General features: G+C 34.2%; 1 protein-coding gene across 4 annotated transcripts; it reads right to left on the bottom strand.

Moving 5' to 3' along the window:
- Nucleotides 1-1,226: 1,226 nt before the first annotated feature.
- On the bottom strand, nucleotides 1,227-25,580 carry LOC106872667 (uncharacterized). 4 transcript variants are annotated; one of them, XM_014919732.2, is made up of 15 exons: nucleotides 25,181-25,580; nucleotides 15,431-15,559; nucleotides 14,800-14,979; nucleotides 13,073-13,231; nucleotides 11,076-12,640; nucleotides 8,693-10,683; nucleotides 8,406-8,600; nucleotides 7,586-7,713; nucleotides 7,424-7,488; nucleotides 5,886-6,069; nucleotides 5,212-5,254; nucleotides 4,982-5,097; nucleotides 3,046-3,138; nucleotides 2,663-2,698; nucleotides 1,227-1,963 (listed from the first exon to the last, which is right to left on the bottom strand). In XM_014919732.2, exons 1-15 carry the CDS (start codon nucleotides 25,337-25,339, stop codon nucleotides 1,628-1,630), a joined length of 5,379 nt encoding a protein of 1,792 aa, XP_014775218.1. In that variant the 5' UTR covers nucleotides 25,340-25,580; the 3' UTR covers nucleotides 1,227-1,627. The 4 variants fall into 4 exon arrangements, with proteins under 4 accessions (XP_014775218.1, XP_014775219.1, XP_014775220.1 ...); XM_014919733.3 differs by having other exon boundaries at nucleotides 8,406-8,552; XM_014919734.2 differs by lacking the exon at nucleotides 13,073-13,231.
- Between the last annotated feature and the right edge of the window lie 89 nt (nucleotides 25,581-25,669).

Here is a 25,669-nt window from a genome sequence, read left to right as displayed (position 1 = left end):
TTGTAGTTCCCACCAATACTAAAGCAATTTTCAATTATATATTTATATGTTTATGTTGATGTCCAAGTTACTTAAGCATGCTGTATAACATTCCCAATTTACAAACCAATGAATACATTTGCTGTCAAACAAAAATTGTAACAATAATCATGAAGCTAAACTTGACTGAAATTCCCTATGTTAATTTGATTGTTGGTATCTTGAGACTGCCCTACATAATGGTTGTCTCTGAAGAACATGCTGTTCTAGAGTTACTGGTGGTAATAGATGTATAACACGTTTCGTAACTTACAAGAATAATAAATCAGTGGGTAAATCATCATTACATGTATTTATTAGGCTTTCATTTCAAAGAACCTTTCACAAATGGTGCTCAAGTGTAACCAAAACTTGCTAACTAAAATCTGTGAAATTGTAGCGATATATATATAGTTTAAACATGCATTTCCATGCTTGCATAGGTCATATGAAATTCTCCGAGTTGGATTTTCTACAACCAAATGCTGTTCTGTCAACCCCCACATATTTCCAAGCACAGCCAGCCACATTTTCTCACAGATTGGAAACAAATCACACCACCTGTATGACAGCAATGCTTGTTTTTGACTATCATGTGATGTCAAAACAAGGACACACACACACTTGACAGGCTTCTTTCAGTTCCTGTCTACCAAATCCACTCACAAATATATTTATATAAGTATGGATACTCATGAAAATATATGTTCCCTAAAACATTGGCAACCATTAATAGCACTGAAAGTTCTTGGCTTTAAGGGTACTGCGAAAGGCCTGGTTATAGACCCAACCTTTTGAGTCCTTTTACAGGGCTTAGAAAAACTGAGGGCCCACAAACAATTACATGTGTGAATCTGAGAGGAAAATATGAATAAAATCTTAATTAACTGACCCTCCTGTATGTTCCTTTACCCAAAGCCAGGAACTTTTCAGCACCCCCTCGTACATAACAGAAAGCACACAGTCAATTTACCAAATTACACTTCACATTGTTGAGATTAGAGTTTATGCATGCATGTGATATATACACACGTTTAAACTGGTAGCCAATTCCAAGTGGAGAGCTTACTGTTGTAGCTGCATATTCTGAATCCTCATTTCACATTACTCTTTCATAGATACATACATCTCTGTGTGTGTGCGCGCATGTTTATGTAATAACACCATGGTTTAAGAAACACTGGTATAAACAAACAAACAAGGATTCCTTTTCTTTTGTAATTGGTTTTATTAATTTACCCGTTTACACTGCTGCCATGGAAGAAATATGTATCACAGCCCTTTCCTTGGAATATTCATCACAGTAACATGTATCACATTGGCCTTGACATAAATAAGCAACTCATATTTATACATTGGCCAGAAAACAGAAGTAAACACTTAACAACCATACAATTTTCTCACCTCTTACTCCAAGAGGGAAGATGAAGAAAAAAGATGACTTTAAATGGGGTATATGGTTTTTAAACAGTAGGTAACAAACAGCATTGTCCTTGAGAGATGAATTAAATAGCATTGATGCATCATTCTTATGAAGGTATTTCTTGCCAGCAGAGAAATAATGGTGTAGGCATCAGAAATGTTCTTATGTCACTAAAGGAAACTGTTCTTACAGACTGGATTGTTTTAACCCAGAAGAACTAACAATTGTGGTGATAGGTTGAGCTGTGATGTTAGAATCCAATGTGGTAGCTGTATTAGTACTAGATACCACAGCTGTTGTAACTTCTACTAAAGCTGTCGTTGACTCTGCAGAAATTTCACTTGAATCTTCAGCCTTTCCTGAAGTAGTCGCAGCAGTTACTGTAGTGGATGATGGTGTTTCACTTGTTGTACTTTCAGCTGTAGCAGCATTGGTTTTTGGTGCAGAGCTGGAAATTTGTTCATCAAGAGGATTTTTTTCTGGTGTATCTAAGGAGACATCTGCTGATGTTTGTTCAATATTCTGAAAAAAACAGTCAATATATTTTATGTACAATACTTCTAGTTGAATAAAAACAAACAAATTTAACATTCCACATTATACAGCTGTTTTGAAGAAACCTTAAAATCACACCATTTTATTCTATTTAGATGACACTATGATCTCCACTACAGCAAACATGTTACTTATGTTAGAAATAGCATTCTTATTATAGTTGAACTTTAATAAAAAAACATTTTAAAAGTTAAAAATGTATTGGTATTTTAGAAGTATTAAATGCAGATTTAAATGTAATTTTGTATCTAAGAAAGAGCTCCCCTACGAAATTAAGATACAGAACAGAGAGACTCTTTAACATTGACTGAAACAATTTGAAATATTTAATTTCTGTCCAGTGTGAGCGAGGCATCTGGATATTTCTTGTACCTTCAAATGCAGAATGACTACTATTTAGGATCAGTAACTTTTTCACCAACTGTACTACAAACATAAACGAGACATTTTTATTTAACATATAGATCTTTAAACCAATGAAACAACAGCCATCGATACCAATGAAACAATAGTCACCGATACCGTTTATTAAGTCAAACTTGACAAAAACTGTTTTTTTGTATATTCCATTATGTTACACATTAAAACTACATATTTCAGAAATCAATCAGAAACCTTATCCATTAATATAATCAAAGAAGTAAAAAAGAAAATCCAGAAAATTACCTCTTTTACATCTTCATAGCAAACAGGATGGTAAGTCTGTTAAATACATAAAAAGCAATTGTGACAATTAAAAAAAATCATGCTGTAAAGCAAAGATAACAGGTCTGTTTTAAATGGGCCCACTTGACAATAAGTTAATGTATTTTGTAACAAAATGATGTGAATAAATTTAAAATTGCATAGGAAAGTAATCAAGATGGTAGGTGAAATCTTGATGTTAATTAGTCCACAAGTAACAACTGGAAATATGTAACATTGAAATTTCATCATTAAATCATTAGTATTTGGAACATCATTCAAATTATACACTTGCATCAAAATGAATAACCTATTTGTCAAACTATTAACAGAGGGTACCATTTTGAAATAATAATTTAACACACCTTTCCTTCCACACGTATAGCATTTCTTAAATGCCATTCTTCTTCATCTTCATTCCAAAACTGTTCAAAGGGATCACTACAAATATCACAGACCTATAAGAAAAGGTGGGGGAAAAAAAAAAAAAAAAAAAAGCAATGTATTACAATATATTTGAAACCAAAAATGTAAAATGAAACAAATTTCGAAGACAATAGTAAATATATATCATAACCATTTGTTACCATATATCTGTTGAAATATACTGCTTTTGTTTTATTTAATTTTGAAAATAAATGAAGAATTTAATGATTGAACTGTCATTATTAAGCTGGAAATGAGTACAGCAATGAATTCCGGGTAGAGGTAGGGGTCCACCAAGGTTCCGTCCTCAGCCCCCTATTATTTACCATAGTCCTCCAGGCAATCACAGAGGAGTTCAAGACAGGCTGCCCCTGGGAGCTCCTCTATGCTGATGACCTTGCCCTAATTGCGGAGTCACTATCAGAACTAGAGGAGAAGTTTCAGGTGTGGAAGCAAGGTCTAGAATTGAAGGGCCTTAGAGTCAACCTAGCTAAAACCAAAATCCTAATAAGTAGGAAGGTAGATAAAACACAAACCCCTTCAGGTAGATGGCCCTGCTCAGTATGTAGAAAAGGAGTAGGTAGTAACTCTATAAGATGTACCCGGTGCAAGCTATGGACACATAAGAGGTGCAGCAACATCAAAGGCAGGTTAACTAGCAAGTTAGTTTTTGTTTGTGGCAGATGTTCAGGTGCAATAAAGACTGCAAACAAACAGGAAACAACTTCTATCTCATTCCAGGGTGAAAAACTAGAGGTAGTCGATAGCTTCCGCTATCTGGGCGACCAAGTTAGTAGTGGGGGTGGGTGCGCTGAAAGTGTAGCTGCTAGAATAAGAATAGCCTGGGCAAAGTTTAGAGAGCTCTTACCCCTGCTGGCGACAAAGGGACTCTCACTCAGAGTAAAAGGCAGACTGTATGACGCATGCGTACGAACAACCATGCTACATGGCAGTGAAACATGGGCTGTAACTGCTGAGGACATACGTAAGCTCGCAAGGAATGAAGCCAGTATGCTCCGTTGGATGTGTAATGTCAATGTGAATACCCGTCAGAGTGTAAGTATCTTGAGAGAAAAGCTGAACATTAGAAACATCAGTTGTGGCGTGCAAGAGAGACGATTGCGCTGGTATGGACATGTGGTGAGAATGGAGGAGGATAGCTGCGTGAAAAAGTGCCACACCCTAACAGTTGAGGGAACCCGTGGAAGAGGTAGGCCCAGGAAGACCTGGGCTGAGGTGGTGAGGCAAGACCTTCGTACATTGGGCCTCACCGAGGCGATGACTACGGACCGAGACCTTTGGAAATGGGCTGTGCGTGAGAAGACCCGGCAAGCCAAGTAAGATCGTTGCCAGTGCCCCTGGACTGGTTCTTGTGCGGGTGGCACATGAGATGCACCATTTTGAGCGTGGCCGTTGCCAGTACCGCCTGACTGGCTCCTGTAGGATTTTCGAGCGAGATCGTTGCCAGTGCCCCTGGACTGGCTTGTGCGGGTGGCACATAAAAGACACCATTTCGAGAGTGGTCGTTTTCGTGCGGGTGACACGTAAAAGCACCCACTCCACTCTCTGAGTGGTTGGCGTTAGGAAGGGCATCCAGCTGTAGAAACTCTGCCAAATCAGACTGGAGCCTGGTGTTGCCATCCGGTTTCACCAGTCCTCAGTCAAATCGTCCAACCCATGCTAGCATGGAAAGCGGACGTTAAACGATGATGATGATGATGATGATGTATTTAGAACATAAATTAACAAAGAACTGTGATAGAATATTTAAAATTAGACTTCTTGAAACAAGTTTGTACTCTAGGAGAAAGGGATGTCTTAAACAGGTTGGTAGCAATAGGATTAATGGAATTTGAAAAAGTATAAATCACTAACATCATCTGTGTCATTTCCAGTGGCAGCAGGACATTGCAAAACCTTATTTCCTTGAGCTCCAACAAATGATGGTTCTTGGACAGAATTCAGCATATTTTCAAAAAAGTTGCTGCGATCTAAAATGTTGAAGAGTTGAGAAATAATAAGAGAAAGATATTTAATGAGCATGCAGTTTATTATCAGCAGTTTCATCACAAAGACTAATAAAAACAAAAGCATAAATATCTTACTTTTCTCTTCATCATCTTGAATTTCTTCATATTGGATCCATTCCTGAAGAGAAAGGAATAAAAATCACTTGTTAAACTTGATTTATGGAAAAATGTTTTAAAAAAATAGTTTACCACTTAGGAATAATCATGTTTTCCATCCATACATGAAATGGTTCTTCTTATGCCTACTGAATTTAAATCATTTAATCTTTTAATTTCATCCTATTATGTAAAGCAATCAGCACCAAGCAGACACATCATGCAATGGAAATACCTTTTCAAAATAAATCTGATAAACTGGTAGCAGTCAAGAGATAAAGATAGTACTTTCTCTAAAAAACAAATCATGAAAACACAGAATTCTATTACCATACAAGTCATTTATCATAAACAATGTAAAACTAACAGAAAGGAAAGAATTTTCCCTACAGAATAGACAACTCCTGTAGTTCAGTCAAATCATATGCTTAGAAGTGACAGCACTTCACCATTATCATCATCATCTACTTTCGATGCTGGCATGGGTTGGACAGTTTGACAGAATCCAACAAACCTTGTGACACTGGCACTAGTGAAATTGTCATTCACTCTTCATACTACTCCTGAAGCCCCACAGATAAGTTCTATGGAATAAACATACAAATATTAACTAGTTATTGGATTGGCACTACAGCAACTGCAGAAATACTTACATTAATTTCATAATACCATTTCCTGTATTTAGCAACTTTATAATCATCTTTTTCTTTTTTGTTTTGACGAAAGTGCCAGTCAAGATGTTCTCGATATTTTTCCGTGTCATCAACGGTGAACCGTATACCGCATGAAGAACATTGGATACCATCATATATCTCATTAATAAACTGTACATATTTTCTACAATAAGCAGAAAAAATAAATATATTTAAAATGAAAAATCTATATTCAAACTTTTACATACCAATATCAATGAATTATATACTGGTGTAAGTTGCTGTTTGTAAATGTAAAAATATATTCAAAAGGATTTAATTAATATTGTAGAAGTCTAGTTAATAAAAGTTCTTATATTATTGGCACTAATTCTAATCCTTACACTATACCTTCATGCAAGAACTGATAACTGAACTTAGTCAAAGCGTAATTTTCTCTTATTGAAAGTGAATTTTAATACAACTTAATAAGCGTCAAAAACCTCAAAATATGTGCTTAATGTTGCTGTTGTTTAACCATGGAGCAGCTCTGGTTGAGCAGACCGAGTTTCTATGACTAGCCCATCTTTGCACATATCCAGGGACAACACTAGCTAATATATTTTTCTAAAGATGGCAGAAAGTGATTTAAGAGAACTAGGTTGCTGTTTCTCGCAGGTTGAGTGGTCTGTTATGTTTCATGTAAACTTTCTAGAAATTAAACATTCCTTTCTTAATGGAATCCTAAATCCCATCTACCCATAAAAATACACTAGAAGATTTATGAGAATTCTTGTACCAAAAGCAGCAATGTTTCAGAAAGGTACTTCCAATTCTGATCTAATATTTTGCCTGTATTTCATTTGTGTGCATATCTATGATCCATCTATTTTTACAATAAGTATTAGGTGCCACCTGCAATTTGGATTTATCCCTGTCAACAGATTACATTCAAAGAATAATTTTATTGAAAGTTAAGGGAATAGTGGGTGCTTCCATCTTCTCAGTAATTTGTAAGAGGAAAAATAACTTATTTGCCAAACTATTAACAGAGGAGCATTTACTGCGAGAGGTGGAACAGGTAGAGTGTTAGAAACAATATTGGCTGTTGCAAGAGCAGTTTGAGTAACTGGAATAGACAATATGGCAAGAGTAGAGATATTTCCAACGAAGCCAGCTTGAAATTAAAAAGATAAATCTAAAATGTTCATGTTGGTAGATTAATACAGAATGCAAAAAAAAATTTTAAGAAGTGAATAAACCTAATAAACCTATGTAACAAAAATTAAGCCAAGTATTAGTATATTTCTTTGAATGCATCTTAGTTGTGGTGGCGTGTGTGCATAAGGAGAGGGGAGTGATGAGGAAAAAGTACTCTTTAGTAGTATTTTGATTTGAAGAAATTCACTAGCAAAATAATAGCAACAGCAATGAAAAAAAAATGGAGAGCAAGAGGGAAGGAAAACATATTTCAAAAGTAGAGACAAAGCACTTGATTTTTACAACCATTGCAATTTTTATGTTATGTTACATGAAAAAAAAAAAAAAATCATACTTACATTTTTAATTTAGCAGTTTTAAAATCAGTTAAATCTGGAATAACTTCAGGTTCTGGTTCTTTTTCCTAGGAAAAAAAAAAAAAAAGAAATAAAAGAGATAGAATGCAATAACAGGCAGATTGAACAAACAAACAACATAACTAAATGAATTAGCATATAAACCTTTTCAGGTGGCTCTTCCTTTTCTTTTTTGACTGTATTATTTGGAATTATACCTGCACTGACAAGTTTTTGGAAGAGAGTTGCAACATCAATAGGCTGTGTTACTGGTTGGGGTTGATTGACTGTTACTGGAAAAAAGCAAAAATGAAAAAAACCCAATTTACTAGATGTTGATTTTCAAGAAGATTAAAATGATGTCAATTAGAAATTTGGTTAAGTTCTTTTTCTATCGAGAAAAAAATAAAAACCCTTCTTAATTAATACAATTCCAGTTAAAATATTGAAGAGGCAAAAGGCAGTGAGCTGGCAGAAACGTCAGCACACTGGGCGAAATACTTAACGGTATTTCATCTGTCTTCATGTTCTGAGTTCAAATTTGCTTTTCATCTTTTTAGGGTTGATAAATTAAGTACCAGTTGCATACTGGGGTCGATCTAATTGATTGTCTCCCACCTCCCCCCAAATTTCAGGCCATGTGCCCAGAGTAGAAAAGAATACTGAAGGGGCAAGTTGTTATTCCATTAACTAGGATATTCACAGAACATAAGCACTTAGATTAATACTTGTCACTTATTCTTTCTTTTATCTTTCTCCCTTCCCTTCCCTTGATTTCTTTTACATCTGTAGTCCTGATAGCTCTGTATGGAATACAAATAGGCAGCTTTATAAGCCTAAACTATTGCTCTTACAGCTAATTATAAGTCTGTTCTGATAAAGTAATTATTTAAGTTTTAAAAATAACATTTCACTTTATTCCCTCACACACATGGAGTGAACAATAAGAATAATTAGTACAAGAACATTTCAAATAATTACTTACATAAATTATTAGGAGGTGGCACTATTTTGTTGAGTGCTGAAGGAAGAGATGCTAGGCCTGGTAATAATGTAGGAGCATTTACTGTGAGAGGTGGAGCAGGTACAGTGTTAGAAACAATATTGGCTGTTGCAAGAGCAGTTTGAGAAACTGGAATAGATGATATGGCAGGAGTAGAGATATTTCCGACAAAGCCAGCTAAAAGAAATATAAGGAGAAAAAGTCAAGATGAAATTTAAATAATACCTTTTTATAATTATGTAAAAATAATTAACATAAACAATACTAACCTGTTGTAAAAGTAATCTGTGGAAACTGATGTGGAGCAACAGATGCAGGTGTTGGAACTGGAGCTAAACCTGGAGGGAGGGTTGGTAGTGGTGGGAGAGCGACTGCACTGATAGTTCCTGCCATGTTGGGATAAAATGGTGGCTGGCCACTATTGATTAAACTGGGAGCTGGAAGTGGTTGTACAGAAGTTGACCCCATGATGGGAGATATTGTTGGGAACCTTAAACTTTCCAAAGGTCTTTCTGGTGGGAAATGAGATGGTCGAATCATTGCCATTGTATCTGGTTGATTTCGTCTCCTTTCAAAAGTAACATCCCAATGTGGAGGTCTTGGCTGAAAGTTATCTGGTACTCTTGGTCGATTAAAGTTATTAACTAGAGGTGTCGGAGGAAACATATTTGAAGTACCAAAATTAAATTGTGGTCTGTTAGGTTCAGGGGTAACAGGCAACTCTCCGAGAATTTTTACTGTAGGAGAGGCCCCTTTCAGCATGACAGTGTGTGTTCTGTTACCAAGATGTATTTCTACTGGTGGACCTTCAAATCGAACTTCAAACCATTTACCATCAATAATAACTTCATGTGCAGGGCCACCAAATGCAAGAAAATGAGGACGTTTGCCAAGACGAATTTTAATTGGTTTATCAACTGGAACCATGTATGGAGTGTCGTCTATGATAATTTCCCGATCTGGACCATCAAACCTGATACCATGTGGTTTGCCATCAATAACAACAAAAGGTATCCGGCAGTTCAATTTCAATTCACATTGTTTACAATCAATCAGAATTTGCCTTGGTGGAGGATCAAACCTTATTTCATGGCAAATATTGTTAATAAATATACTCCTTGGCGGTCCACCATATATGCCCTGTTTTACTCTATCAATAAAAATCATCATATCTCTTCCATCAACGTGTAGAAAGTGTTCAGCTTTGTTAAGAACAATGCGCCTTGGTGGTGCATCTACTCGTACCTCAAAACTTTGTCCATCAATCCATAAATGTTTAGGTTGGCCCTGATAATGTATTCTGTGCCAGCGACCGTCAATTTGTACATCCTTAATATCCTCACCAAATCGGTAATATAAGTGGTTGTTTATTGATATAGCTCTTTCTCTACCATCAGCAAACATTTCAAATACTTTTCCATGCAACCTAATTTTTCGACGCTTTCCATTGAGTACAACTTCATAAGGTTTATGGTCAATTACAACTTCGGACATTTCACTATCCATTACAACTGCATTTCCTTTCCATCGTGGATCTACCAAATCAGATTGCATTAATGCACCTGGACCCCAAGGTGCATTATTAGAGTGGACTGGATGTGGTTGGTTAGAAAGTGGGACGTTACATGGAGGCATTTCGTTAACTTGATTTCTCATATCAGCATCTTGATGATGATTAGAGAGAAATAAATGGGATGTATCTCTTTGAGGACTGTGGGAATTAACCTCAGGAGTTACTTCTGCTACCCACTTGTTTGATTTTATCTGATCATGTACATGGTAGTTTTTAATGTCATGGGACCTCTGATCAAAACTTTGACCATCTTCATAATGATCAAGCTGTTTACCAGACTTATCATAATTAATATTCTGCAAATTACCAATTTGCTTTAAAACTAACTGATGCTCTTCATGAGATAATTTGCCTGACTCAGCTAGTCTTGCTGCACCTATAAGTAAGCTAGTATGTTCATTTCTCGTAGCAGAATCTAATACTCTTCCAGAATATGAAGATTTAAATGTATTCTGCAAACAGCCAGGCCTTTGACCTGAATTCCAACGCATATCAACATCTTTGTATCGCTCATCAATATCCTTTGGAGTTGCACATGCATCATTTTCATCTGCAAAGTTATCAGGATGATCTGCTTTGAACTTTGCCCAACCTGAGTGACTACCACTTCTCATGTACGGGATGTGGTGATCACTCATTCTGCTAGGTGGTACTCTGTAATCTTGATCTTCTTTACCAAATAAATCACTGAAAAGTATTATAAAATACTTATTACAAGACAATTCTATTAGAATGATCATAAACATGGTTGCATAGAGAACAACTATAGTGGCATTACTTTTTAAATATACTGATGTAAAATATCAAGTGAATAAAACTTATTTTAATAAATGATGGATTCAGTAAAATTACTATTATTAAGCTGGTGTTTGGGAGATAAATTAAACACAATTTCAATGAAAGGCTTTTAGTTCACTTTAAGATCAAAAGGGATAATGTCAAATGAAATCAGATTTTACATAAATCCCCAGACTTTATGCAATTTAGATTTCAGACAGGTGCAACATGCACATTGTGACTCAGATGATAAAACAAATTTTAATAACCATGTCTGCTTAAGACAAAAATTATTAACTAACCTTAAATCTTCTTTTGTACTGGAAGGCTCTGGCACATCAATTCCTGGATCTGGACAAATTTGCTTTTGACTAGTTGGTCGTGACAAGCCACACTCAGATGCATTTACTAAGGAGACCTCTCTATAATCCCTATCTCTCTTAAGATTTTTCTCATCAGATGATTTTCCATTAACACTATCCTTGGGACCAGAACTATCATGCCTACTATTGCTAGAGATAGACTTGCTATGATTCGGACTGCGACGAATTTGATTTCCTTTTGAAGACATCTGGTCATTATTATCATTGTGAGACAAATGCCCATCTCCAGAGTTTTTCCACATGTCAGATCTTTGATCTTTATATTTCCTTTCTTCCTGATGCCAATTACGTGCACCACTTGACTCAGGTGATCGTTTAAAAGGAGACCGGTCTCTACCTCTTCGCCATCTAGATCTCTCATGGTCATCATCCTCATAGCGATCTCTGTACCGACTAGAAAACCTATCTTTACTACGCCGCTCACGCCCAAACCTATCTGTGTTACGGTCACGATATTCATCCTCCCGGTGTCGATTACGCCGATCTTCATCCTTATCACCAAATCTTCGTGTATCATCCTCCCGACGTTCACCACGCCGACTACCCCTAAAGTCTCGACTGTGACGACCATGTTCACGCAAATTCTCTCGGTCATCCCGTCTACGGCATTTGTCCCCATCATCACTGGCCTTTTGTCGATCCCTCGAGGAAGAACGTATCTTATCACCTGTTTGGTATTTATCACTATGCTTGTCTTCTTCACTTAGTGTTTTACTTGGAATGCAAGTATCCGCTTTGAGATAATCTCCAGAAAACTGCATAGGCTTATTTATTAAATCAACAGATTCCTCACCTAATTTAGAACCACTGAGAGCTGAATGAGGTGTAACAGTGTTTGACGTTTGTGGTGTCACATCCATTGATGAGCCTTCAGAAGAAAACCTTGAATCTTCAGTGGCACTTAAATCCATGAAATTTCCAGAGTTAGTTTTACCCATAAGTCTATCAGGAACTGAAGAAATACTTGTCGGATGTCTTACTTCTGAATCACAAGGAAGGCTAGGTAAAAACATCTGTTCATTTGTAGCATCTATCTCACCCTTTGGCAATTTCTTTTTATCATCAAAGGCTATTTTGGGAGTAATTTCTAGCCTCTGTGTCTCTCTAGAGACAGGCAATGTATGAGGAGACACAACAGCATCGAAATTATGCATATTAGATGGTAAATTATATGAGAGAACAGGAGCGTTTGTATTTGTAGACTCCTTTTCAGTTTTTCCCGTGTTATTAGACTCTTCTTTGCTCTTGCGACTAATAGTTTGAATCCTAGGATCTCTAGATGCTAAGCGCGGATCCCTGGCAAGGCGTGGGTCTCTGACTTTGGCAGGTAGTGTTACAGAAGGGGTAGTCTGTATCATGCTCGTATTATCTTGCCTATTGTTAATTTTTTGATCAGATACAAAATCGATTTTAGGTAAAGGCAATTTAGTTTTTTTGGAAACTGATGCATTTGATGAATCGTTAATCACAGAGAAGTCATTGTCCTATGGGTTGAGAGAGAGAGAAAAAAAAAAAAAAAAGGAAAATAAGTATTACTATTAATTTTTCACTAAAATGAGTACAGCTAACTAAATGCAAAAGATAAATAAAAAAACAAATTAGTCAAAGGGACGTATATACAAAATTTGAATAGAAAAAATCTAAGGAATATTTACTTAAAACAATACTGTATATGTAAGTCATCATCCAACTACAAACAAGACAACCCATAATATAACATGCATGCTCCTCAGGAATGGGGAACCTCAACCCAGATATTTCAAAGTTTAATCCATACCTACCATATAAAATGAAAGGGGTCCCTATTATTGAACAAATTAAAAACAAAAACACTGCACATAAAAAAAAAAAAAAAAACCCACACCCTAGTAGTCGCAATTTTCTGTTTGGAAAAATAGAACCCAGCACACCATTACCTGGTGCTTGTTGATACTTTCTGGTGAATTAGCTGAAGGCTCTGTTGAGTCATGGTCCACCTGCTGCTGCAATATTCCCAGTAATTCTTGCTGCTTAGCTATCAACTGTTTTCTCATCAAAGTTTCCGGTTGCTCAACAGGTTTTCTTTCTTCCTCTTTCTGTTCAGAAAAGACAGCATTAATTAGCTGCCTGACTACTGAACATTCGATAGGTTAATAAAATGTCAAATCTTATTGAAATTAGCAATGATCTTATTTGTGAAACTTGCTGTTTCAAATTTGTATGGACAGTAGCTAATGTAATAAATATAAAGACATTAAGATAATCACAAACGAAAATACCTAATTTTTATTACTACCATCCTTTATAAACCATTGTTAGACAAGAAACAATGCTATATGTTTACCATTTATTAAAATGGCTTTACTTAGTATTCTAAAAACTACTTAAATCGTGTCTTTCAAAAACAAACTTACTGCCCAACCTTTCAAATACTTAAGTGGAGGAAATGAAAACAAGGATACTACTTGGAAAAAAATCAAACCAGTTAATTTGAATGAGATAAGTCTATTAAAACCAACTGAAATGAACATGAAATGTTTATTTCCATGAAAATGGACAATGAGATATTCAATTAGCTCGAATTCTAAATCTTAATTGTGCTGTTTAAGATGGCTAAAATATGAAGCAAACTATATATATATATATATATATAAATACATAAAATTAAAAAAAAAAAAAAAAACAGGCAGCAGACAAAATGGGAAAGGGAAGTTGGATGATGACAGGACTTATTTTGTATACACATTCTTCTGAATAAGAAAAAATTTTCCTGGCTTTATGCAGTAAAAAAAAAACAAACAAAACAAAGACACCTAACTTATTACCATGGTGACCAAAGAGTATAAATGCCTGAAATCAATTCTAAACAAAGTTAAATTTACAGAGAAAAATATGAATTCAAACCCCTTACTAATGACAAAATCAAATGAAGAATTCTTTGATTCTAGATGCACCAGAACATTACATGGCAAATACTGCATAATAATAGTTAAGCTAATAAAAGAAAACAGTATGTTCTGAAGAGTAGTGAAACAACCTTTCACTTATACTCTTAAAAAAAACCTACATCTACCTATTCATAAATATTTTATTGATTAAATCGCCTACTTAAAAGGTCACAAAAATCTGTGACTCACCCCAGTACATTACTGCTGTAGTAGTACCTTCCGAGAACCAAATGGCCACAACTAAGCATTTTACCAGATAAACACCCTCAAAATGGAGTTTCAATGAAAGAATAGGCTAATTAAAAAAACACACTTTTCATAAATAAAATCGCGACAACTTGTGTTTTCCTACATGATCCCAGGGGTGGGGGGAACCTAACAAACTGTTATGAAGCTTTGACCTCATAAAACAGATACATATACACTAATGAATGATTCTGAATAAATTATGGATTAATAAATTAAATGCAACCACAGTAAAAAAAATATACATATAAAAAATTTCCATGAAGCAAAAATGAAAATTTGGGAAAGCATTTCTCTAAGAATGAACAATAAGCTAATTTACTGCAACAAAATTCTGAAGAACCGAAACATTCCTCACATGACAAGGCAATACGTAATAGGTTAGTAAAAATGGAATTGACTAATCTTTTATTATAACTAAGGGAAGGGGGTAAAAATTCATCAACTGGAGCTGGCAGGATATCTTTTACCTGGACTAAAAATCTTGGGTTCACATGTATGTTTCCTTGTCCAGGAGGATCTGCGATGATGGGCCAAGCTGGATCCAACATGTTCACACGCATATCAAGTGCATATAGTTTCTGGTTAGGGAAAAACATCTGCCAAGTCTGTCTAAGTTTGTACATGGATCCTCTGGTTTTTTCATCCACCTATACGCCAAAAAAACCTGTATATTTAGCAATACAAACCCAATAGTCAGTCTGTCAATCTTCTTACGTTTCGGAAACCTTTTCCATTACAAACATAATCAGCAAATGAATTAATGTGTAGCAAATCTACTTGGCACAGTACTAACAACTCAAAATAGAAAAATAGCCAAGTAACTTTACATACTAAACAATCAATAACTTAAGCTCTCTGCTCAATGTAAAACATCTGATGTACAAAACATATCACAAAATCATTGAAATATATTCTTTAATAAAGCAATCAATACAAAAGAATTGAAAATTAGAGGTATTCGTAATTGGAGAAAAAAATAAAAATAAAAGACTAAACTTTATTCACTTAAAGAGCATCCAAATTACCTTTCACAAAACCCACCCATATGACTATTAAGATTTAGAAATCTACATAAAAATCACTGCAACTCATCCTAACCTTTTCAAAAGTATCACAAAATATAGCAACTATATTTTTGCTGAAAAGCTGAGGATATTCACACTCATCCAGATTCTTTATTATCGAGTCAATCAAATATAGAACTGGCAATTTCTGTGATGGTTTCACCTGAAAAGAACAAAAACAGACTCAAAATATGAAATATGATATTTTGGAAATGTGAATACAAAATAAATCACCATAATCTCAAGTTCTGAGGGAGAGGGAAAAAAACCGAATGCTTGGTTATTCAGTTTGTATAAATGAACTAGTGTGACCAAGTTCAGTGTTTTGAGTAAGCCGTGACTCTGAAAATACACTGAAATAATTCACATGTCAATAATTGTTAAATATTGGCAAGGAGCCAAATTACACAGCTTACTTTAAAAATGTAATTGAAATATAAAGAGTATGAAGAAATGTCCAAACTCTTACCTGACATCCAAAAGAATGGAACTTAACAGGTGCTTTGGAAGGAATCGTGACGCTTACTATAAGATACATTCCTTAGGTCACAAATGACCTAGTTAATGGCCAACAAAGAATGACAAATCCAGGATACAAAAATATTTTTCAAGTATTTATTACCAAGAATATCAATGATCAGCAGGAGCGATGTTTTCCACCTGTTTATCAATTTCTAATGTTTGTTATAGCACGGTGTAAAAGAAATGACACCGCCCTGTATTTCATATGTAAATGCATAATCAGAAAACCATCTTCATTTAAGAAAGTGTGTAGCATCTTCATTCCTACAGCTTTTCTTTTGATGCTCCTTCTTCAAGCTCCACTATTTGATGGAAACTGATTCTTGTCCAGTGAATCACAACAGGGTTTCTTCGTAATTTTGCAAAATGAATGGATTCCATTGATACAACTTAGCCAGTTTATGGCAAAATAAACCTAATAAAGATTCCCAAAATAGATGGCAAAGAGTTTTGTAACAACACAAAACAAACAATCTTATGATTTGCAATTAAAATACATGTTAATTTATATCAGATTTTGTATTATTAAACGAATTACCAATATTAGCAGCAAACATAAAATTATTCAGAGTTGTTGTTACAGTAACTCTTATAAAGTACATTCATTTCACAGTAAACCATCTAATTGACTTGGGAACCTCTCAAGAGTGAAAGAAACAAGTTTAGAGAAAGTTGGCGACATAAATATCAAACTTCAATTTTATAATCACAATATATTAAAATAAAAATTAATTAGCATCAAAAGTAAGCTAATTATTTAAAAATAGAAATTTTTGAAAAACATGCTGCCAGCCAACTTGATCAACTAAACCTGCATCTGTTCAAAATTGAAACTTCATTTATGATAAAAACAAAACAAACTTGCATGTTAAGTACTCAGAAGGCAAGACATATTGACTGGCAATCATTTATTCTTATAAACTAATACAGTTTCTAACTGTTCAACAAACGCCAGCTGAAATTTCTTGATACTTTTGCTGAATCCAGCTTGAGATGATGTAGCTTCTCAGGGTAAGAGAGTGTAAAAGCAGCCAATTCAAATGAAATTCATTTTATTTCTACTCAAAGATAACCCATTAATCATTTATTAGTGTTTTGATCTGCATTACATGCTCAGACACACGCATTATGCTTGACGGGTTTTTTGTTCCGATACTGTAATTCAAGACAGTAAATTTAAGGTTCAAGTGACCAATAATTACAAACTTTTGTTTATTGCTGTTTCAAAGCCAAGTTATTAATATATCAGCAATATATTTGGACATACTTTTTATTAATAGAACAGATAGCCCATGAGTTGTCCAAGGAGGGTACTTTTACTACAAACAGTGAAAAGTTCCTAATTTGTATTAATACTCGATTTTACCTTTTCCTAGATACTGATTTAACATTTTGTTGAGATATTTTCAAAATAACCCATGGTTAAATAATAGGATTCCTTAGTAAATGGAAATCACATTTTGAGCTATATATGATAAAATAATTTCAATGGAGAAAATTTCTTCATCAAGCCAAAGACTAAAATTATGAACAATTATTTACTGGATGGAGAGTTAGCCATTCATGAATAATCTATTGGGTAAAATTTACAGTATAATCAATCAATACCTCTGATATGTAATTATTGTACTTCATAAACTAATTAATGCATTCATTCTTGTGATACTAATAGTAATAATAAAACCCCCCACTGCCAGCACTCTACTACTGAGTCACCATCCTGTCTGGAAAAAAAGAAAAAAAAAAAAAAGAGAAAAAAGAAAATTACACACAAGTGTAATTAAGATAAGTTTTGAGTTTATTAATTTACATATGTATTTGTATTAACACATACAAAATCCAAACTCCTTGGACAAAAACAAGTGTAACCCCTTATCCACAAATGCACATAAGAATTTATATTTTCAACAAAATAAGAATATTACTGTCATATACGCCATCATGCCATACACAGAAGTTCACATGACCACAAAAATTACTGAAACATTCATCAAAACTAAGGGTTTTAATACACACATACAAAATGCATATTGCTTTCACAAAAAGCAAGAGTGAAATACACACCCAAATGATTCAAATTTTACTAAGGATAAAATTTGTTGAACACAGCTAATTTAATCTAGTTCTGGAAATTTCAATTTTGTTAAATGGTTGATACTAAAACCATAACCCAGAGTGGAACCATTCAAGTGTGTACTTACCTCCCTTAACTTGTCTAGAATTCACACACACACTTCAAATGAACAATATCAAAGTTATGATCCCTTTACGTTTATTAGAAACAGTTTCAACTTTATCATCAAGGAAATAGTAACTTAATATTTATCTCTATACATAGACACATACCTAGTTGACTTAAAGGCATCCGAAGTTTCTCAAGCTCTATGCACAAGGTAGACTGCATAAAGAACATATATAGAATGTGGGCTGCATGGTACTGAGCCTAGGCCCACAACTACAAACACGAAGCCACGGAAATTGGTTAAGTGTTAGTTGATATATGTAATACTAATTCCAATAAAGATGACATGAACAATTAGCTAGGCAGTGCAAGTCTAAAGGGGATAAGTTATTGATTGATAATACTTTTGGCTTTGTTGTAGCATATCATACAGACTGTTTCATTACACCAATGCTACCAAAGGAGCTGAACTACAGAATCTTCTTTACTCAGTGTTTGGTCCTAGATAGCTTGAAATGTACATATTTTACTTAGAGATTCCATTTTCAGCATGGTTTCTGTGGTCAACTGACCTTTTTATCAGGAGTCACTTTTCCATCACTTATCAAGGTTCAGCAAGAACTGGGTGGATTTTAAGTTACTGGCATTAGAAAGGCAGTCTCCGATTTGGACAAAAGGTTCTAATCCTTGACATTCCAAACAAACCATTGTTCTAACATTTTAAAGTGGCTACCAAGGGGTTTATACATAACTATATAAACCATGGATACAAATGTTGAGGCAGATGAAAACTGTGGACCCCAACAAATGACCTGAATGTGTCTATAGGGTAAGAGACAAGCCAAGTGCCAGCAGCTTGTTCAAGAAACATTGCTCTCAAAACAGTCGAGTACACCTAGTTGTAAAGAAAGTGCAAGGAAATCTCCCCTCAATAAAATTGTCTCAAAACACCAGCAACATTTAAAATGACCAAAGTAAATACTTCAATAATATTAATAGAATAATGTGTTGATTATTCAATATCATGTAGCAAGTTATTAGCAGTGATATTTTCAGGAACTGTTAATGTCACAAAACAGTTATCTAAGTAATCTGAAAGCCTAATTCAATAGTTGAATGTATTTCAGTTTTGGTTTGGTGTGTTAATAAGTAGGTAAAGTGGAATATGGTGCATGTATTAATATTCATTAATTAAGTGTTAAATTAGAGTTCAGCCGAGTAATATCAAAAACCATCACCATGTGATGGACACAAATGGTTATTTAGTTAATATTTTCCAGAGTTAATTCTAATAAACAATCACTGACAAACACATATACACCACAAAATATTATAAGCAGTGCTTTCTGGTTCAGAATGTTTCATAACTATATGATTTCTGGATAACTCCCACTGGATGGCACCTTGGGCAAGTGCTTTTCATCATGCTTCAAAACGTGGTTAGTGATCCTGCCCAACTGTGGTTGCTGTTGGCTGGTGTCAATGCCTTTTGAATGAAACTGGTAGACGTAGAATGAAATATAGATAAGTATTTCCCCAGTCTTCGCATGTGTTTACTGACTGGAAACAAACCACACAGTTCATAAATATGTCTGCTTGCAGTTTAATGTGAAAGCCTGTTGGACTCCTTGACATGTGTGATCTCTGTAAACAAAAGGCTCAGTATAACCTTGTCTGGACTGTTTGTTGTTCAGTAGATTGGGAGTGCTTACTACTCTGCTCAGAAACGAAAAGGACACCTGACTCTGTAGAAATCTCTTCCTCACGAAAGCATGGAAAAACAAATGTTAAAACAATTAGGAGATCATTCAGCTGGCAGAGATGGTTTTCATGACCAACACAAAAAGTATAGCGACTTGTAAATTTGTATGATGTCACAGAGTATAGTACCTTACTCTAAAAAAATAAAAAAAATCAGTGCCAGCTGTAGAACACTATCTCAAACTCCCCCCATCAATGGAAATAAGGGAAAAGCTGACAAAACTAATGATTCAACATATATTTGCAAAGAAGACTAACATTTTAAAAAAAGCCTAGAGTTTAACTACAACCAAATATTCGAAATGTGAACAGAAAATTGTTGTGAAAAACATTTCCACAAGTTCTACAAAACTATTTCCAAAGCATGGGTTATTCGAAAGCCAAGACACACCCAAATCACCCACTATACTTGGTTTTTAATCTAGAATCAAATGTTCACTTTAAGTCCATAACAACTGTTACATAGACCTGTATTTTTGAACCCCAACAGCACTAACACATGAAGATACTAAAATACATCTACCTAACATTCTAAGACCACAGTTAACCAATATGCATAACCTCATGCTACCTTGGTATTTAACTTATAATATTAATGTATACTTTTTGCCATGCAATTAACCTCCCCCCATTTTAATCACATATAAATGTATGGATTCAAAAGTATAAATGCTTAACCAAAATTGACAATTAAGTTCACTTTTAAATTTCTCTTAAGCCTAAAAGTACAGAATAAATTTGAGAATTGGCACAGAAACCATTCAATATTAAGTCAGTCCACACAAGACAAGCAGGCAAAAGATTTCCTGCAAAGAAAGCAGATTAGTTACCAAGATGTTTTCTGAAATTTAGATAGAAATATTGTTTTTAGAGACAAAGGCATGTGTTCAAAGTATTTTTTTTGGTTTTGCTTTACCCAACTACTATGACAATTTGAAACACTGCTACCAGATTATTACCTGACACATAGAAAACAATACCAGTGAAACATTTAACTGGATTTACTCAAACAGGTTGTAACACTTCTTGTTGCAACAGAAAAAAAAGAACACTAGATGAAACAGCAACATTTTGTTGTTCCTGTAAGATAGTAAATTATTTCCAATTTACTTGCCAGAACATTATCTAGACAAGTTACACAAAACTAAAGCCACCTGGAGCAGATAAAGCAAGGAACACGCCAAGACAATACAATCAAATATATCTTGCAGCAATCTAAGACATCAATATGATTAAGATATACATTCTCCCAATCATTGATCTTGAACTGTGTAAAATAAGTTTAAGAGAAACTAAATCAAGATCGTAGGCTAGTAGAGCTTGAGCTTACCTCTTGTTCGATTTTGATCTTCATCATACCAAGGGACTGAATGACAATTTAGTATGTGCTTTAATATATCAAATCCACAAATGAATATCGAAAAAGAGAGTGAAATGAAGAAAAAAAGCATGCATATGGCTGGATTTTGTCAACCAAAACTAAAGCTTTTATTTTTCTTCCATTCTCACTCAAACTTACTACCAGGTTAATTATTTTTAAAATGACAACTTGGTTCAAGCTATTCAAATTAAAATTTATTTCGTTATAGCAATTTAGCAATTTTGTGTAAGAGAATACATTTTCGCCCTTCATGTTTTTCCAAAGAATTACGAGTCAGTCAATGTATTTTGACAAACTTCTTTAGAAAAACTGTAACCTTTCAATCTTTGTACATAAAATATCGAACAAAGTGATACAAACTAAAAATCAAAATAATCAATAATCAGCAGTGACAAATACAATTTTTTTTTTTTTTTTAGGTATTTCCATATCTTTTATTTAACTTTTATATACAGAACAACTTTTAAATAATTTTTCAAGCTTACATAATAACCGTAAGATGTAGATTAAAGAAAACTTTACCTTTAAAAAAAGGCTATGCAGACAAAACTTTCTTTTCAAATAACTTATTAAAAAAAAGGGGGAGGGGCATCCTGCTATTTGATACTGCCAATTATAACGATTATTTGTTCGCTTTCAGTATACTCCAGTATGATGTTCGACATTTTATATGTACAAAGATTAAAAAGATCATCGGAAGATTCTTTTAAATATTTTTGGATGACGAACCTCTTATGGCAAGCAAAGGGAGAGTTAGTATGTTATTACAAACAAATGTACAATTTTTAAAGACAAATTTGAAGCCTTCCAGAAAATAATGGTAAAAACAAAACAAATCTTGCATTGCAGTTATGGTTGTACAAATCCACCATTTAACTCTAAAACCACTCCTTTAATGACGTATTTAGTATTATTATTATTATTATATATATATAAATAAATACACACACACACACCACAATGCTTTTATTAGGTTATATAATAAAACAATGGCCCCATAAACTGAAGTATTACTTAAATGTTTTCATTGAGTACCTTATTCAATTACTTCATAGACTACATCGTGTATACACACACACAGAATTGACGTTTTCTACGAGTTATTTCTATTGTGATAGAAGGGAAACAACCATGCTAATTAGAATAAAATTCGGGGAAGGAGAGAGTGAAAGGTCTATTAACTGAAACCCCGCCCAGTTACTACTAAACAAGGAGTAGTTTCGAGAATATGGAGGTGGTTTGGTTGTCGAAGGGAAAATAAATACAAAGGAAAACTAACTAGAGACGGATGAAACTAAATTTCACATAGTGTACAACATTAACCCAATAAAATTATGCTAATCGAAAAATCGGTTTTTGTCTAGTATATGCTATGCCCCATTCCGAAATTCATTACTGACGTTATCTCCTGTAATTTTTTTTTTTGGTTTCGGAATAAAAACTTATCTAACAGATTAGAAAACGGATAAATGTATTCGGGCTAGTACACCCTGCACAAGCCATTGTATGTCACAGTTGTACAAGCTTGGATTTCATAAGCGTTCAACAGTGACAACTGCTACAACGGTAGACATATATTACATATTCTGTAAAGATCTATGAAATGTTTACGAATAAACATTAAATGGATGGATTAAATTATACTTTTTAAAAATGCAGCGTAATAACGAGTAAAAAAAAAAAAGCATCCTTCATTACTTTTAAAATATACTTTTACTCCCACCTCAGGCTGTATCATGTATATATTTGTGGATGCATATATATATACTACACATGTAGTCATACAAACGAAGATAAAAATTCAGGCTCAGTGTGGTTAAAATATTGCACACTAGCAAGAATCATTATCATATATATATATATATATATATATACACACACACACAGTTTTAAATATTCGACTCCAATGGCACCATATTGTATGTTAGAACTTAGTAGAATACTAAAACATACGCGATTCCTTCCACGAAGTACATGTATATTAAAGTTTAGAATAATGCGAAAGACATTATTGAGTAATATTGGCAATAGAAGTAAATTGAATACACACACACACACAAAATTCAGAGATTTAAGTACACTAGGAACACGCCGTTCCAAAATAGCTAAAAACTCCTCGGAAATTAACTTTAAATATTTATCCTATCTAAAACAAGTAAATGAATTGCATTTAATAACGATAACACACTAAAATTCGCAGTAAGAGAAGAGGGAAGATGAAAATAAGGAATAACTACAAATTGAAACAGCATATTTTAAAAGGGATTTTGTAGAGAGGCTTACCGGGGTGTAGATTATGTTTAAAAAAATAATAAATAAATAAAATTGTACGGAAATCCGTTTTCGAGGGCATGGGTTACGAATGTAAAGGTTTCAAACATAAATCATGGAAAAAAAATTAATTAAATGCTAAAGCTACAGAAATTGGCGGTAATAGGGAGGGGTGCCAATGCACCCCCCTCCAATTTTTGCTTCTAATTTTGTCAAAAATTACTACCGAAAGCGTAAACTCAGTATAAAATAAGCATTTTGAAAAACAGTTAAAGGGTAGCAGAGTTGGGTGGGACACCAATCTGTTATGTCAAATGCGTTAATCTAAATAAATAAACAACCATAGAGCAATACAAAACACCTTGAAATAGAACTGAGACATTCTTTTGTAATCACGAGGATTTGCAATTTTCTAAAACGTTAAAGCTAAAACGAATAGAAAAAGAATCGATCTTGTTTAAGCTTTTCAAATTCATCAGTATGCCTAACATTATGAATACATTACTTCCATCACTGCTACCAAACGAAGTGTGTGTACCATCCTGTTTTAGCTTCTACAAAAATTGCCTTTCGTATTTCATTTTGAATCATTACTTATGTTTGCATAACAAGTTTCAGATTGTTAATTCTTCAGTTTTACACAAACTCGTCAAACTATATAGACTATAATGTCGTCCATTGATATATTTACTTAAAACGTTAAGCATTAAGAAATATTTGAACCTATAATAATCATAATAAAATGATCATATGACAGCTTAAACGTTCCACTAAATATAAATCAGTTGCTATGTGGTAAGTAGCTTGCTTACCAACCACATGGTTCTGGGTTCAGTCCCACTGCGTGGCACCTTGGGCAAGTGTCTCCTACTATAGCCTCGGGTCGACCAAAGCCTTGTGAGTGGATTTAGTAGACGGAAACTGAAAGAAGCCTGTCGTATATATGTATATATATATATACATGCATGTCTGTGTCTGTCCCCCCCACCCAACATCGCTTGACAACCGATGCTGGTGTGTTTACGTCCCCGTAACTTAGCGGTTCGGCAAAACAGACCGATAGAATAAGTACTAGGCTTACAAAGAATAAGTCCCGGGGTCGATTAGCTCGACTAAAAGGCGGTGCTCCAGCATGGCCACAGTCAAAATGACTGAAACAAGTAAAAGAGTAAACTCGTCAAACTATATAGACTATGTCTTACATTGACTTAAAACGTTAAGCATTAAGAAATATTTGAACCTATAATAATGATAATAAAATGATCATATGACAGCTTAAACGTTCCACTAAATATAAATCAGTTGAAATAAAATATACGAAAAGGAAAAAAAAAACCTACAACTAGAGGTCATGTAACAAACATTAACTGACCTATATTATGAATTCAATGAAGGAGTTACTACTGAATTTACTTATATGATTCGCATTTAAAAACAGAAGGAATAAGAAATTTAACACAATACAATAATGGAAGAAGAAGAAGAAAAAGTAAAAACACAAACACATAAGTAGAATTATAATAGAGAAGCTTTCATTTCGCACTCAAATTTCAATCACACAAACCAAAGATGGCGGTCGCGGAAAAACATAAAAAGAAAGGAAAATATTGATTGAAATCCGATGGCGAATTGATAGAATCCTAAAAAAAAAATGTAGAAAGCGAAACCTTTTGTAAATGCTGCTCGATCAGCTGAACGATGTGTTGGGCATACTGGATATGATCTTCGGCAAGCATGGTCAACATACTGATTAGTGGCTTGCTATTAATCGTCAAGTCAGCAAGAGACGAACGGTAGCTATCTATCACTTCTTCGGCATCAGCCATTTTCTCATATATATATAGAGTCTAGTGAATCTTCTGTTGAAGGTTTTGATGTAGAGAATTTTACAACTTCAGAACTGCTCCATAAAAAATAGATATTGGAAAAATATAAAAAAAAAAACTTCCTGCCTGTAAAAATTACTTTCTAGCGATATATTAGTGTTGCTGTTCTCTTTACAAAGCTATAATTTTGTTAGACATCTTCAAGAGAAGTCGAAGTAACAGCTAAGAGACGCAGGACAATGACGTAGACAGCTCACGCTTACGCAGAATCACCGACTGACGTTCTCATTGGTCAATATTGTTTGCACACGTGATTCAAAATACCTTCCA

Source organism: Octopus bimaculoides, chromosome 13 (assembly GCF_046866305.1).
Source record: "Octopus bimaculoides isolate indiv1 chromosome 13, ASM4686630v1, whole genome shotgun sequence".
In the NCBI taxonomy this organism is placed as follows: Eukaryota; Metazoa; Mollusca; class Cephalopoda; order Octopoda; family Octopodidae; genus Octopus; species Octopus bimaculoides.
The sequence above is the reverse complement of the archived record's forward strand: the minus strand, read 5'-3'. Positions and strand labels throughout refer to the sequence as shown.